Consider the following 17,536-nt stretch of genomic DNA (forward strand, 5'->3'; position numbering starts at 1 on the left):
TGGAAATGCAAATATTTTCCAAAAAATTGCGCAAACATCTACTGTTTACTTGGAGGCAGTTTTGATATCATATATATTTTTAATTGAGATGTATTTATTCTGGAGAAAGCAGGTTAGCATCAGGAGCTTTATTCCAATATAATTTATTTCTCTTTCTCTCTGGCACTAATACCATCTTCCAAAGTGTTACTGCATCAGCGTTGTCTTCATAGAACTCCTCCAGCAGAGCAAATTGAAATGCTCCGTGTTGTTAGTTTACTAATTGTTTCCCCTGCAAAACCATTAAGGTGGCTGTGCTTGCTATTACAATCATGTCAGCACCTCAGAACAAACTGAGGACACTCAGGGGTAAAATATTTAGCTGAATAATGTAGGCTGTTAGATAAAAACAGTGGTGAGGATAGTGCAGTTAAGTACCTACTCTCTAATTAGGTTTTCTCTGCAAAGTAAGAGATATATGAAAATATAAAAATAATTACAGTTATTACTGGAAGGTCAAAGTTTTCCGTTCTTTGTTACTACTACTCAGTAAGCTTTGTGACAAAGCAAGATTCTTAAATTCAAAGCTTGCTGGAAATGGTTTCGGAACAAACAACAGATAGGTCTTCTCAGGAAAAGACTTTCTTTCTAAGTATACTTTTACCTCAAAATATATAAATTAGAACCACAGACTATATCCAATGCAGTAACAATGCTCAGACACTGCACAATATCTTCAGTATGCCCTGTTCTCCAAGTGAATGTTACACTTAGAGCATCTCTAGAGTAATAATGCTAAAAAATTACCTTTGCCAGCATATTTTAAGAAAACTTTCCAATTTTATTTACAGCTTAGAACAGTTGATGTTAAATTATCTCTGTTACCAAACTCTTAATTCTTTCAAAGAGAAACACATGCATGTGTTACATGGATGGCTGGTCTTTATTATTCTATCAACAGTAGCTCTGTCATATCATTTTATTAAATTATTCTGTGTTTGTTTCACTCTCAAGCCCAATATCTAAAAACAGTGATGTGTGGCATAGCAACTATACCCACCTTTCAAGTGGGTAGATGGGAAATGTAGCTAGTTTCTGTTGTATTAATGTACCTAATCTTAGACTAGGCAACAACTACCCAACTGAAATCAATGGTAATCACTAGTGGCACTGTTTAACATCTCCTGGCTCATACAGTCCTCCTATATTGACCTTTTCCTTTATGTTTTCTAGTTTTTATTTGTAACACCAGAAGAACAAGGGCTATAATTGTAATTAAATCAATCTGAGAACGAGTCACACTGTGGCAGCTAAAGAGAAATCAGGAGAAAAATAATCTAATCTTAAACATGAATGGTATTTGCTGGAGTGAAGGGAGGAAGGGAGGGTGTATGTAATTTTTTTAAAGGGGAATGTAAAACTTGCCAGGAATTCATTACATACTTTTGTTAATTTTTTTTTTTTCATGACCTTTTCCATAATCTTTTACTTTATGATCTAGCATGGCTACTGAAACGATGTATGTTGGGAAATTAGTGCCATATTGAAATCACACATAAATACCTATTTTCTTCCGTATGCAAAATAGTAGGTTTTAATCTTTTACTTACAAGCTTTGTTAGAGGCATAATAAATGTCAGGAATAGCTGCTTTTTTTTTTTTTTTTTTTTTTTTTTTGGTGCCCATTATCTGCTGGCACTGGTTCAGAAATTTTAAGGATCTGCAGCAGGCACCCAAGCATCCTCTACAATCACTGGCAACAGCCACGGTTCTTGGGAGTCATCTGCACAGCTTCTCTCCTGGAACAGGAACCTACAGCTGGCAAGTCTGAAGTCCTGATCACCGGGGATTTCTGAGCTCCTCAGCTTCTCCAGAGAGGAGAGGCTTCTATGTCTGTCTACACATATTATTCTTCATCCATTTGAGATCCAAGGTTGGATTGCCCTATTGCGAGTAGGCACAAAAAAGAGCAGTGCTGTCCCCTTCACATTTACATATGAGAGTTTATTTTCACTGAAGCATTTAGAATGAAATCTAGGCTCTAAGGTCTTTGAGGCAAGGGTCAACTTTTCATCCTATACTTGCACATGGTTTTTCAGTTAGTTTTTCATTTTTGTTAGTTCCACTCGGTCCTGGTTGCATCCTGAATTTACAGTGTTTTGTAATGCAAGTAATAAAAAATGATAACACTGTGTTAGTAATAGGCTACACCATTCTCATGTTGCAATCTTGAATTGGTTCTTTAAGCTCATACAAAAAAGAAACTCTAAATAAGTACTCAAAAATTTGATGACCACCAAAAGACCAGCAAGTACAAGCTAGCTGCTTGTTGTGTTACAACACAAAATCAAAAATTGGTGGAGATATGTGAGATGGTTATATTCTTGTACCAGATATAAAATGACTCCTGTATCTTTTTATTTCCTCTAGAGCAGTTTAAGATGACAGACATCCTAGAACTGTCATTTGTCTGATTGTTTAGTTGCCAAAACCGAAGTGTTCCAGCCAGAACACAATTCAGTATCCAATGCATTTAGATTTAAACTGTGTTTGGAGTAGAATGAAGGTGAACATTTCAGTAAGTAATTGAGAAAATGTGAGCCTCAGTAATGTTTAATGGAGATCTGAGGAGCTCCAAGCTGTATATCACGATGATATGTATGGCCAATGTTTGGTCACTGGTTGGGCTTGCATAGCTATCCATTCAGACTAAAGAGTTATTAAGATTTTGAAATGTAAAAAAGTAAGTGAAATAACAATCATTCCTTAAACTCACAGTCAGATTAGTTTATAGGTATAACCATTCCACCATTCTTAAACCATCCAAACAGTATTACTATTCTCGTTCTTTAATCGTAGTATGATAAGGCAGCTTGGCACAGTGCATAGTTGTTATACATGATGAGGTAAAACATGCTGTTACGAGGTGCATCGTTGTCTCTCATTTTTTTGCTGTTTTATTTAGTTTAGTGGAAACACTTAGCTATTTTATCTTTTAATTGGATGATGCTTCTTTTCATCAACAGTAAAGCATTAATAGGCATTTCTAGTAACAGATGAGTTTTAAAGACCACCTGAAATACTGGTGGGCCCTGAACGTGAGACTGCAACTGACTGTTAAGATAACTACTGCTGCAAGTGATTAAACATTTCAGCTTAAATAATAAACCGATCAAAATTCCAGACACTCTGTAATTAACTGTCAGCAGATCTCTAGTCGCTCATGGAAAGGTTTGACCCATAAGATTGTCTCTCTGTTTCTCATGGGTGCAAGAGATCCTAAGTGGACTCACGTCTTAACCTCCAGACTCAGTGTACTGTGCAAGGAGAAGGAGCTCAGAGCTTTTTCTTCAGAAGTCAAGTGGACATTGGCAAAGGAGAATCTAGCCTCTGAAAATGTAATTGTACGAAGCTCCATGCTTCCATGGTAAACAATTAGAATGCACCAATTAGAAAAGGTTTTTAAAAAGAGCAATAATCATTTGATGAGTTCAGATGTCATGTTAGGAATTAGTATTTCTTTTAGTTGTTATGGTTCTGTGAGTAAAATTATACAGTGAAAGGATAGGTATGGATCTGTAGACACATCTTTTTCCATTTTCAGCACTGAAACCAATAATTTTCATTTTAAAGGTTTGTCCTTGCTGGACCTGACTTTCAATTCGTATAAATCAGACCTTCCTTGATTTAAGAAGGGCCAAAGCAATGGTGTGTTTTGTGAAATCAGTGCTTCTCAAAAGACTATAAAAACAAATTTCAAGCCCTCATTATTTATTTGAATTATGAAACAGAAAACAGTGAAGGATATTTGTCTCCTAGTGATTAAGGACAAGCAGATTTGCAAGGTGTTACAAAAATACCCATCAATCTGTCAGTTATATACCATGATACATGTTAGCCCTATAAGAATTATGCAACAAATGTTAGGCAACGGTTTGAAATATTTAATCTTATTTTAATTGTCTTAAGCCTACCTAATATCACTTTATTGGAATTTAATAATCTTAAATTCAGTTCAAAGATTATACTGAGCTACCCAGAATAGTAATGCTGTGAGAGGATTGTGAAGCTTTCCACTAAAGGATCCTTGAAGATTTTTAGGAAGGTCATAGTGCCTAGCTAAGAAAAAATAAAAATGGAAGAAAATGAAATGTTTGCCTCCATTGCAGAGAAGCATAAAATCAGCTCATCGTATGGGAGCAAAAGGTACAGAGAGAGTTCTGCAAGTATATTTGTTTTGGCTGATCATGACAGCTGAGAAATAGTACATGCCAATTTTAAAACCTCCCTGTGGGAGCATAATTATTTTATCCTATTTCAAGAAGTAAAGCATGTCCTTTTCGGTTTAAAATATCTCAAGTCAGTAGTATGTATATTTAAATGACTTTCGAGCTGGTTTAGGCTATGCAGGAATGTGTATGAGTGTGTGTGTTTGTGTGAGTAAGGGATTTGGAGAGAATTGAAGCCAGTCCCTAACGAATCTCTGCTCTTCTGCTGGGAGGGAAGGATGCACACAGGACTTTGTGTGTTTCGTTATGATTTTTGTTCATATTTTTTAAACATGGTATAATGTAGAAAAGTCAAAGTATTAATGCTTCCTTGCAGACATTTTATGATATCTGTATGACAAGAAGGGATAAATGATGAGATATAGTTATCATTGTATCCTGTTATCCTGTACCAGTTATCCTGGTATCTTGTACTTCTGGCTTGCAATTGGGTTTTGGATGTGGATGTTAATAGTGATGCAGACGCAGAAGACCAAAGGGATTAAGCAGTAATCCACAAGAAACTGTACGAGTGATGCTCATGGCCCACTGATCCATTCATTCCTTCAGTCAGTGCTGCACTGACACGCTGGAGGTCACCTTTGGTAGATGGGCACACAAATCTCAGAATCTCAGCAGTTTTTGAAGGGAAGAACTTTGTCAGGTGGGTGACTCAAAGGCAGTCATATGGTGCGGGTAGTTATTCAGGGTGGAAGCATGGTGTGATGATGGCTTGTACTTTGTGTGTGTGGTAGGGGGCTCCCTCCCACAGTCTCTCACTTCTGCTGAGCTGGGTGAAATATAGCCCAACATCACAGTTAGTGTATAGAAATAATTGATTTTCAGTGTGTGGTGTGAGGTGTGATGGCCTCAGCATGAAAATCCTTGGCTTTGTACTTTCTGTGTTCAAGAATGGTCAACTTCTATCTGTAAATTCTGCACTAAATTCTGCTTGGATGTGGACAAAGGTCATGTCTCAGCAAAAGATTTAAGCATGTGCTTAACATTAACCATATCTAGTCTAAATCATTTGAAACCATACCTGTGTTTGGGTTCTTTTTGCTGCATTGCAGCCCTTGTGCTCAGTTCACATGTGCAGAAAAGGTTCTTGACTCCCAGTGCAGCATAAATTCACACAACTTTTCTCACCATAGGGTTGGTGTTCTTCGTAATCTTAGCTGGAAGGACATAAGGTAAGGCATAATGTACTGCAGATGGCTGGGAACACGGAGTTCTGAAATTGTTTAGATGTGTTAGTAATCTGAATTGCACTGGAGCATTTGCTGACAGCAAAAGAGACAGCAAGGAGAAATGTATACCTTTCTGTGGAAATTTTAACTTACAGTTCAGTGAATTGTCTATAGAGGATGAAGAGTTCATTTTGAAAATAAACAATGTGAGTTGATGTACGGTTAAGGGTTCATTTTCTTAAGGACTGCAGCTTACATAGTAGTGGCTTCTGAAATCTCGTGTGAGTTTAGTGTGGAGGTGTAAGGTGCTGCAGTAGGTGGCATCACTTTACCTGCTGCTGGCGATGCTGAAAGACATGCTGTTCTTTTTTAAGAAGGGAGAGCTATGAAGCCTCCTGTGTCATTTGTTTAAATCTGCATAAAAGCAAACTGACGAACAGAAAATATATAAAGAGGTAAATAGGGAGGGAGAGAGAGAGGAAGGGAGGGAGGGTGGGAGGGACGGAGAGTGATAGGTCAATAGATAGATAGACAGACAGACAGATAGACAGACAGATAGGAAGACAGGTAGATAGGTAGATAGACAGATCAGACCTTAGAAGATATTTGCAGCAGATTTCCAATATAGAAGTGTCATATGGAATCTGAAATTATAGATAAAGTAGTTATAAAATCATCAGTACAAAGCAACTGGTATCTCTGCCACTCTTTGGGACATCAGCCTTTGCTGTCACACCAGAACTTCTCCCCATGCATGCTCTCAAGAGGAGTGCCTATAAACAATTTCTGTAATTTTCGATGACTTTTTTCAAACTCCATTTTTCAATTTACTCTGTTTTTGTTTGCATGCTTGTTTAACTGAAAGCTGAGTACTGAACCTATTTTAGTTTTGCTTTTCCTCACAAGGCATAAAATGTTGAGCAAGATTTTTCTGCTAATTGCTAATTAATTGCTAATATATCAATTTACTAGGAAAAGAACATTTTTAGTTAAGGTTATATTGCAATGATAAATTTTATTGACTGTCAGAGAGAATAGCTGATATCCAGTTAGAGCTCGGCATCATAAACCACGTCTGTGGATACTTGATAGTGAATACGTGCAAATGCTGCTGATGGCAGTCTGAAGCTCATTCCCAGCCATTTATTGCTCTGGACCAAGCTAAAATAACCACACAGCTCTAGTCAGAGCTGCAAGGGTTGGTTTTAATTTTGTACTGTGGATTACTGCTTGCTGCTCTTTGCTTTAAAAGTCATTAATTTCCCACAGCAGGATGGCAGGATCCCCAGATTTCATTCCTCTCTTTGTTGTTTGGTGACCTCTTGTAACATTTCCACTTCATTTTATCTTTAAAATAGATACAGCACTTCTTCCTACTTGAGAGGGTAAAAATGATAGTAATGAGTGAGTCACCACATTGTTCCCGGACTGTTAAAAAAACAGAGACTGTTCTCACTTTTGTCCACCTCTTCTTGGCAGTCATCGCTCTCCTTTTTGTCTTTCTTCCTCTCATCTCTGCCCCATCCCATTTCCACCTGACCCCCAGGCATGCACCGTGACAACCAGCAAGTTATCTCCCATTTCTGCCCTTGTCTTTGTTTATACAGACGCATGGCTGATTATCTTAACAAAGGACCAAGCATTAATTGATATTTGAACAGTTCTGAGCATGTTGATGTAACTCCTGCTGCAGAGTCAAGAGCTTAAAATAGCTAATTGCTCCTGGGACTTGCCAAAGTTAAATACATAAATAGGACATTTTTTGCATTTTCATTGGAACCGAATTTGCTGAAATAAGGCATAACTGTGTCCTGTAAGGAAGCGATTGCAGAGGGTGGGTTTTGGGAATAAGAGAGGATGAGCTGAACATTCAGACCAAACAAGCTGATACATTTCTTCAAAATTGCCTACTTCTCATGCAGAATGTGCAAGAACACAACACCAAGCTGTCATATTTGATTTTAATTAGATTTTAAAGTATCAACTACCATAAAAGCTTATTTAAAAGAAAAAAAAAAAAAAGTAGAAAATGTTAGGAAGATCTTGAGCAATTAGAAGAAAGAGGGGTATGTGGCCAAATGGTGTTGGGTGGCAGCATCCTGGTTTGCTGCTCTGATCACCTTCAGGGCACAGGGGGCATCTGTTTCTGTGGTGGGTAATCTGTGTTCTTGTTTCAAGGGTGGCTCCAGCTGGCCACATCATGCACATTAACAACAACAGATAGACTTGCACCTGAGTCATAGCAATCCCCACTATCAGTACAAGATGGAGGTTATAAGGATAGAGCAGAGCCCTGCTTAAAAGGGCCTGGGAGTACTGGTGGATGGCAAGCTGGACATGAGCCAGCAATGTGCTCTTGCTGCCCAGAAAGCCAACCGTATCCTGGGCTGCATCCAAAGCTATGTGGCCAGCAAGGTGAGGGAGTGATCCTGCTCCTCTGCTCTGTGCTGTGAGGCCTCACCTGGAGTACTGCATCCAGATGTGGAGTCCTCAGGACAGGAAAGACATGAAGCTGTTGGAGTGCATCCAGAGGAGGGCCACAAAAATGATCCAAGGGATGGAACACCTCCTATGAAGACAGGGTGAGAGCTGGGGCTGTTCAGCCTGGAGAGGAGAAGGCTCTGGGGAGATCTGAGAATGGCCTTTCAATATCTGAAAGGGGGCTGTAAGAAAGAAGGGGACAGTATCTGTGGTGATTAGACATCTGTCTGTGGTGATTGGACGAGGGGATATGGTTTCAAAGTAAAAGAGGGAAAATCTAGACTGGATTTTTACAACAAGGGTAGTGAGGCAGTGGCACAGGTTGCCCAGAGAGATGGTGGATGCTCCATCCTTGGAGACACTCAGGGTCAGGCTGGACAGGGCTCTGAGCACCTGATGAAGCTGTAGGTATCCCTGGGCTATATCAAACATGGCCTTGCTAGTCAGTCAAGGGAACGGATTGTCTCGCTCCATACTACACCGGTGCAGCCTCACCCTGAGAACTGTGTGCAGCTTTGGTATACAGTAAACAGTGATGACGACTGTTACTCATTTTGATGTTCATGTTTTTTAAATCAAATGTTGTACACATTCATTGATGTGTACATCACTGTGCAGTGAAAACAAACTGAAAACACTGAAAACTACCAACAGTTTTTTACACTGCAAAGAGTGACTTTACTTGGTATTTATTACTCTTGGTGTAAAAGTGGTAAAAATGTATTAGGAGCTTCCCTGCCAGATGATGTTTATGGATCTGAAGAAATTTCATTGTTCTTCCTGTGTTTTTCTCTATAACAAAGATCAAATGCATTTACCTGTTCTCTCAGTTTGTGTAATTTCAGGAGACACTGTATTGCATTTGGAAACTGCTATGCTTTTTCTGCTTCTCTACACATTTAATAATTTCACACATTTAATAATTTCACGCATAGTTCTATGTGACAGCTTCCTATATTTTAGGATTAATGAGCATTGAACTCTTAGCCTGCCCCCGCTTTGTTTCTTCCCAAATTAATCTCTCTTCAGTTCAAGAAACAGCGTCTTGCACCCAGCATTTCTTTAAGTTTCTTATAAATGAATCATAGAATCATTTGATTGGAAGAGACCCTTATGGGTCATCTGGCCCAACTACTTTGCAATGGACAGGAACACCTACTCCTCAATCAAAATGCTGGGAATCCCATCCAGCCTGACTTCGAATGTCTCCAAGAAAGGGGCATCTCTATGGGCAACTCATTCCACCTCCACCCTGGGCAACTCATTCCAGTGCCTCACTACCCTTATTGTAAAAAAATTCTTTCTTATATGCAATCTAAATCTCCTGTTTAGGTTTGAAACTTATTTTCTTGCTTTGAAGTCTTTAAACTTAGCATATCAATCTCCTACTCAGAGTAAGCTCTGGGCAGCCTTCACATTACTCATCTTCATTTTACTTCCCACAGCTACAGATATTCTCAGTATCTAATTTTACTGCCTTTTTACTCTTAGCTGACTTTGCCTTATCTTTCCTACATTTATGGCTATTTATTAACATTTTAATTATAATGACAACTTACTGTGGGAGAAGTGGCCACTAACATTCAGACTGGATACTAATTCCAGGTTTATTGTCATGTCATTATCTAGAATTTTAAAGGCCTTCTGCACTCTACTGCTTAGTCTTCCAGCTATTCATTTACACGTACAAAATTAGGAAAACACAATGTCCAGTTCCATTTGTTTCCTGGTATGGGTAATCTCTTACAGTGCACTAATTTCAGTTACCACGATATGTCTGGTGCAGATAAGTAATACTTTGAAATAATCTCCTGTTTCTATTCTGTTCTACTAATTAATTCTGTAATGGAGCCCTGTTTACCTTCTTTAAGAAACACTGAGATGTAATCAATCCAGCGGGAAGCATTTAGTGCATTGAAAGTGTGTGGTTGAATTCCTGCAATCAACTTTCTCTGTAACGTTTTTAATATTCCTAACAATATGATGTTTTTTGGACTTCAGATTCCGAACCTTTAACTATTCCAGTTGTTAACAAAAAAATGTTGCTTTCAATATGATGGAAAAAGCATGCAAGAAAAGAAAAGGTCTCTAAGGAGATACTCAAGAAGTTAGAAAGTTTATTTGCTTTATTTGTTAGCCATGAGTAGCAGTACATTTTCAGTTGTGAAAACCAAACAAACATAAATCAGTTCACAGAGCTCAGAAGGCACAAGGTGAAAGTGTCAAGAAAATAGCTGGTGAAAACTGTGAAATTATAGAAAAAGCCTTTGTAGAGAAATATGGCAACTGAAATTTTCAATGTGTTTGTGTACAGAAAGGTAAGCGTTGGGTCAGTTGGCATTAGTTCATCTGGGAAGATTTTTCTTACCTTTTCAGATTTGCCTTGAGTAGGATTTCAAAATCTAATGTTCAGTTGCTAACTCGGATCTGGGTTGTCTCATCTAGAAGCAGTCAAGATAAAAGAGATTTTAACTTCAGGCCAACTGTTCTGAAATCTGAAAAGAAAGTGAAATCAGAGCTTAGTTGGCTAAAATCAACCTGAAGTTAATTATCTGTGGCCTGTATCTTGGCAGTATGAGATGAAATTAGTTTAGTCATGATGATTGGATTATTACTGGATATTGGTGGTAGATGGATGGTTGGACTAAGTGATCTTAGAGGTCCTTTCCAACTCTAATGATTCCATGAGTACTAGAGTAACGTGAGTTCCCTCATCTTTTTGTTGGGTCCATGCTTGTTTGATTAGCACTGTCATGACTGTCTGGTTTCTGACCATGGAAAAAAACTTGTGGTTGTATGGCCTTCTCCAGGACTAGAAGAGGGAGAAATCTCTTTAGGTAGAAACAGCAACTCCAATTGCTTTGTCAATAACAAAGAGACTTTTTCTTTTCCTTCTTCCCCTCTCTGTCCCCCTCTCTCTCTTTCTCTTCCCTCAGAAGCAGACTGAGAAGTAGGTGTTGGCCTCCTAGTCTGCCTCAGCTGTGCTTTGCCCAGTGGTGGGGTGCTGGCATACTGCTGCTGCTGAGGCTGCCTTTACAGGGCAAGAGCAAGTCCTGGGGGATGCTGCGTGCCTTCCTTTTCACTGGTGCAAGATGAATAGGCACAGCCAATTGAGCCAAGAGGTGTAACTAGGCCTTCTAATCTGGTGGCAAACTCAGCAATTAGGCTGATTTAATATTGTAAAAAATCCTGCAAAACCACCCACTCCCTCTAACACTCACTGCAGGCAATGCTCCTTTGTTGGAGCTGAACCACCCTCACTAAAATCTAGGTTTTACCAGCAGTGCTGCAGGGATTTGACAGTTTGAAATCATATTACTAGCTTCTGGAAGTAGAAATACCTCTTTTCTATTATAAAATGCGCTTTCAAAGTATGATAAGTTATCGTTAATAAAATTTACATTTACAGTTTTTCATCTTTTTAGAGTATATAATATACCTCAGTATATTAAGTCTAGGGTTTTCAAAAGACATTTCAATGTCCTTTGAGTTCTTTGAGATGTTGGATGCTTAAATCCCTCAGGCTCATTTAAAATATATCATCATGTAATATTTCAGCTCAATTTTCTTTGCACATGATTAAAAGATTCTGTATGCTAGATCCTCAGAAAAAATGGGAAAAGGACCATTTATATAATTTTATCAATTTAAAGCAAATAAATGAATTAGAAATTCTAAATTAGATTCAGTTTATTTTACTTACATTCCTTTCTTGACAGCCACATGAAACTTTAAATGCTCTCAGGAAAACAAGCTGAAGTGACAGAGGTTTAAGATGTCTGTGAAAACAGCATGTCTGCAATTCTGAAGAATTTGTCTCATTTATGAATGGCTAGGTTCATTTTTTGTAGCATACCTGAATATGAGTTAGCTGCATGTAGACAGCAAGCCACCTTAGAAACGCCTTCAAGGTACATCAAGTTCTATAAGTGTTTGTTCTTACATCAGGCCAAATCTATGGTTTGCTGGAGTACACATACCCATTAATACCAAGTAAGCAAGCTGATAACATATTTGGACTACATGTGTTTTTTGTAGTAACAGGAACACATCCAGCTTCAAAAATATACGATAACCTTATATTGGAGGTTACCTGAAGTAGCCTATGACAGCTGCCCATAAGATAACATAGAGAAAATGTTCTTCATGTCAGCATGGTTGTTGGAGATAGGCTCTGCAAAGCAGTGTGTGTCTATGTCATGCAGTACTTGACCTAGGACCTCCTGTGTCTTCTTCGTGCTCTCTGTGCTCCCACAGCCTGGTGCTCGTGAACACACCAAGGTCTTCAGCCCAGCGAGGACACTCTGTGCAGCCCAGTACTGAGAAGTTCCACTGGCACTGGCTTTCATGCAAGGACTCAGAATGCCTTGATTGGTGCTGTGCATCTTCCCCGTGTCTTATGGTGTCTTTAAGTACCATTACATGTTTTCTTATTCTAAATACTTAAGAGTCTAGAAAGGGGATCTGGACCCAAGTTTTCTCACTTGTGAAGAAGCAAGTAGACTGGCTTGATTAAGGAGTGGGGAGCCATTTTCTTTTCATTTTTTTCACCCCTTGACTCATGAATAATTTTCAGGGCAATAGCTCAGCTTCAGATTCCCATTCTCCCTTCTTTCTAATCTGGTGAGGAATTGATATTTTTCTGAAAGGACTAATAAAGCTGTTAATCAGATGATTGAGTTTTGCATGGAGGTTTCTGGTTTAATTCTTTGCAACTGCCTACATGTAATGGAAACTCAGCAGATTATCATACTTGTAGTATCAAGAACCAGCAAGATTTCCAGTCTTTACACCTTTCAGGACTTTTTCTAGCTCAAAGTGCTTTCCTTCTGTGCCATTTTGTTGCTAAGAGGTCGTACAGATTTGTCATTTTTCTTCTCTGAAGGAAGTGGTGTGTCCCAGAGTCGAGCCGCTGCCTTTTTACCACTGAGCATAACCTTGCAGAACCAAGTCTTTTTTATTAGCAGCAGATGTCAAGCAGTCCTGTCAGAATGCCAGGGTTTATTTGATAGTGGTGATAGTTTGATACCATACCTACCTTGAATAAATCTGGCTTTTTGTTAAACATCCGAAGCGTTACTTGCATGCTGGAGAAATGTGCCAATTATTTGTTTTCTTTTTCTGGAGGATGTGATTAGTTGAGAGTGGATGATGACATTCTGATGGGTACTCTGAAATCGATCAGTGGCAGATCTGGGCATGTTTGAAATGTTTATGTTTAGAGCATTAAATAGCTAATAACTAATAAGCATTGATGAGGAAGAAAGAAGTAAAAGGCTTGGATACGAGATTATTCTTCATTTTGGAAATGGTGTGTGATGTTATGGTGTTGGCTGGTATTCCAGAATCCCTGTGCCATTACAAATTAAAATGGTTTTGAAGTTGTTAAAGACAACAGTTCCATATTCATCTTCTGTGTCAGAAAAAGGCTTTTATGTGACAATCAGCTTACTGGGACATTATTAAATCATTTAATCCAGTTGTTTGCTGAGTTCCATACCCTGATCTCTTATAACCACGAAAGATTATGTATACATCAGAGAAGCAATTTTTTGATGAGTGTATTTATTTTGCTCGTAGAGCTTATAATACTTGTGTTTTGCTTCTACCTTCATTTCCACTTAATCCAAAGAGTTCATTTGAGTAATTGGTTTCCACATGGGTGGCCTTTCAGGAGAGTTTTTTGCGTTCTTCCTAAGGGCCCTGTGTGCCCTCTCCTCCCCCAGGCAGATCTGGAGCCTTTCTCCACTCTTCTCCTCTGTGCCCCAAACACACCTCTTCACGTGTGTGGCTCTGTAGGAGAAAAGTGGCTATAGTGGGATCACTCGCACAAAGGTGCACCTGTTTTTAGTATCTGTTGAACAGAGACAGCATTTTCATCTTGCTGTAAGTGCAAATTCAGGTAACAAAATTCTGAGTCCATCTGATCTCTATGGGGCTCATGCCTGTAATAGCAGAGGCTGTGAGGCTGTGTTCACAGGCAATATAAATGAGAGCTATGAAGCAGTGCCGAGCACAAGGCCATGCCTCCCAGAGCCTTCCCGATGTCCCTGTCCTCTCTGGACTCAAGATCTGTCAAATGCATTTGTGCTTTCTGTGTGCTGGTTTACATGCTTTAGCAAATAGAACATGGTTATATCAGCACAATGTATTCATCTTTGGCTTCTGTTTGACACTTCCATTTGCAAAATTGCTACAGCTGGAGTTGTGAGCAAATGATTTCTTTATTATTCATAAGCAGCAGGTGCTGCAACAGCCTTTTGGCTAGAGTTGTACTCTCCTGGTCCATGGTTTCTATATATTTGATTAGATGGTGTCGTGCTGCTCAGATGGGATGCTAGTACTTCAATAAACGTATTTTGTTACACAATCGGCTATATAGTGCATTATCATTATTATTTCCATAAATCACTTTTAGTTGACAGCTTTCTGTTGCCACTTGGGATTTTTCCAGCAATAATTTGCATCTTTTTTGTCTGGTGTCTTAAAAATATTTGGAAGTTAATATAGTATGGACTTGATTTTGTAATAACTGATGCCCTTGTGGTTAAGCTAGATCACATCAAGGCAGCTATCCAAGCAGGACTGACATATTTTTCTTGATTCATATATCATTTATGTCTTCTTCAAGAAATGGTCTTCCCAAGATCCAGTGTAGCAGTTTTAGCATCCGCCTGCAGTGTGTGCATGCCAGTGTCATGGTGCTAAAAATCAGGTGCCTGTCCCCAGCAGGATGGTGGAGAGCAGTGCAGCTCGTTGCATGGTGGAAGGGCCAAATGATGTTTCTGTGAAAGGTGGCCCCAAGCACACATGTGGGGCACTTGCCTCAACCTTTCCCATCAGCCCAGCGTATGTCCAAATTGCACCCTACTCTAGGGAACCTGCTTCAGCAGGGGGTGGGACTAGATGATCTCCAGAGGTCCCTTCCAACCACTATGTTCTGTAAATTCCCTCCTCTAAGAAAGTGAGTTGCTTCTGCCAGAGCCTCTCCTGAGGGCTTGGCACTCACATTCATATGCAATTCTGCTAGAGAAAATGTTGGCTTACAGTCCTGCTTCTTCAGCTCTGCAGAATCAGCCAATGCAGAGGTGACTTGAGCCAAAAAGCCCATTCTTTCTGAGCTATAGAAGATCTAGAGGAAAAGGAATCTGAAAAGAAGCCTAGGTTAGACTCGGCTACTGGTGATTTCTGGCCTGGAAGTGACCATCTCACATGGCCCCTGTGGGCTAAAGGCAAACCAACATCAGCTGTGTCTTCAGCAGACCTTCATACTGCGTAAGGGGCTTGTTTTACAGTGAAATTGCCTTGCAGAAAGGACAACAACCATAGCCTGCTCTACCTATCCCAGCTGTGCTATCCCTGTCACTAAACAGAGACGCTCAAGCAATTTTCTTCTGTGCTCAGAGAAGGAATCTTCCAATATCTCAGTAAAGATTTTCACTAAATAAAAGGTAAACAAAAAGCATGTTTGTATGGATAGATATTTACTGTATGGATAACAGAGCAGTCAGTGCATCTGACAGACAGACACAGATGGCTGCCCATATGGGGATAAGCCTATAGCAGGCACTGGCAGTGTGTCACTGCAGGCAGAGGAGTGGCTGTTGTTTGAACTGGAGGCAGGCTGGGCAGCTCCCACCTATGAGCTCACTGCTATCTGCAAGAATCTGCTCAGCCTCCATTTTGTTTAAAGATTGGGCTCAGTTTCACACAATGTACTAGTTTCATTTGCAGGCTGCGTTGCTCAGAGTTGTTAGAACTATCACATGAAAGGAGAGTGGGTGATGCACATTTAATTGCTGGCTTAAAGTGAGAATAACCTCCTGAATTGGGCATGGAAGGCTGTTAAAGAGAAAAGTAATGGACCAAGAGGTGCATCCAAGGATGACACTAATGGGACTGCTTCCATTTAAATGGTAAATGATACCTGGAGCAGGGTGATGAAAAATATGAAGAACACAATTTTGAAAGTCATTTTGGCCACATCCCTCAGACAAAGGGACCAGGAAGACTAGGAGATGAGCAGGCAGGCTCTGGTGTGCTGGGCCACGTGTGTTCCTGTCCTGCATGCTCTGCTTGTGTGAAGGACGCTCTGAACTCACCGCCTGTGTAACAGCAACCCAGCCTGCGATGAGCACCAGGCTGACCTTAGCAAGTCAACTTAGATGTTCCCTGTGACTTTTTGTGATGAACTCTGAATCTGATGAACTTTGTAAGGTGGTGACAATTCTTAAGACCTGCATGTATTGTCATCCTGAAATATGCTACCTATTTGAAGGAAATTATTAAACAAAAAATATTTTTTTCTTGCAGGTGCTGTTTCAGAAGCTGTCTAAGGAGAAAGCAGGTAAGACATGGCATTACTTTTTCAGTATTACTTGGTGATTCATGCAGATGTATGCATTGATGGAAAACCTACGAGAATTGCTGATATTCCAAGTTTTATTTATTTTGTGCACTTGTTATGATTACTTTCATGCCTTCAATCATGAAGAAGACTTATTTCGTTCTTAGGAAAGCTGATAATTCAGCAACCTTGAGTTTACACCTTGAAACATCAGCTCTGTGATAACAAGGGTAACACAGAGTATTTGTTGTCAGTGTCAGGGAGGAGCAAGGGTGCTCGCCATGGCACTGAAAGGCTTGTGTTGTGCTGATATATGTGAGTGAATCCTCTTTAGAAGAGGCTGGTGGTTGGCTCCCTCTGCAAAATCATATGAAATGTAAATGCAAATAATCTAAGCACTGTTCCAGCCTTGCCCCCCGTGGCAGAGTCATGATGCATCATTCACCAGCATGAGCTCACTCGCAGTCGATGGGGTTGGCAATATTAACAGCATTGGAGTGTTTGACTGATATGGGAAAATGATTTATTTACAGCTGACATCCTGCAGGGTACTGGGTTCAGAGCAATTGGCAGTTATAAAAATTGATATGCAGACCTCCACTTCTGTTAGCAGGCCAGGAGCTAAGGAAAGGTTTAGGTAGGCAGCAATGCTCACAAAAGTCCTGATTCAGCAAGCTACTTAACACGCAATTAAGCCTGCATTTGACAAATCCAATTCATTGCAGGGGAGAGTAAGCAACTGCTTGAATGATTTGCTCAATTGAGGGTAAATGTCCTTATTAAGTTGTAATAAGCACAATTAGGAACTACAGAGAAAAGAAAATGCTTCCCAAAATGCGAGATTACTGAAAGTTAATAACAGCCCCACAGCTCTGCAAGAAAAAATGTCCCCAAAGTCTAAGGAAATCTTCATTCCCACAAAAGCTTTTGCCAGCTAGCACTACTTAAATAAATCACAAAACAGCTGACCTCTGGAGCTCCCCATTTCCTACTTCTTTTTCTGTCTCATTAGTCAATGTGTATGCAGTGTGTGTCAATTAAAATGAAAGCAATTGGACATCTTTGTTGTAATTATCCATCTGTCCCCAGATGACTTAGCAAAGCCAGTTTGCTAACTCAGTGATTTCTCCTTGCTCAAAGCAGCACTTGCCTCTGCTCCGAATGGCACCCTCAGCTCTTTCCAAGGCCAGCACAGCCCTGTTAGGAGCAGAATGAGACCCTTTGCAGCCAGCATCGCCGATGCAGGGGCTGTGCTACCGGGAGTCCTGGCC

The 17,536-nt window shown here is 39.8% G+C and overlaps 1 protein-coding gene across 2 annotated transcripts in view; it reads left to right on the forward strand.

Moving 5' to 3' along the window:
• STARD13 (StAR related lipid transfer domain containing 13) overlaps nt 1–17,536 on the forward strand; it is a 297,319-nt gene that overhangs the window by 113,914 nt on the left and 165,869 nt on the right. For both annotated transcript variants that reach the window (XM_085216035.1, XM_085216036.1), the window contains exon 5: nt 16,232–16,265. In XM_085216035.1, the coding sequence (XP_085072161.1) occupies nt 16,232–16,265 (34 nt within the window). The remainder of the gene's footprint in view (nt 1–16,231; nt 16,266–17,536) is intronic.

Source organism: Meleagris gallopavo, chromosome 1 (assembly GCF_905368555.1).
Source record: "Meleagris gallopavo chromosome 1, MGAL_WU_HG_1.1, whole genome shotgun sequence".
NCBI lineage: Eukaryota > Metazoa > Chordata > Aves > Galliformes > Phasianidae > Meleagris > Meleagris gallopavo.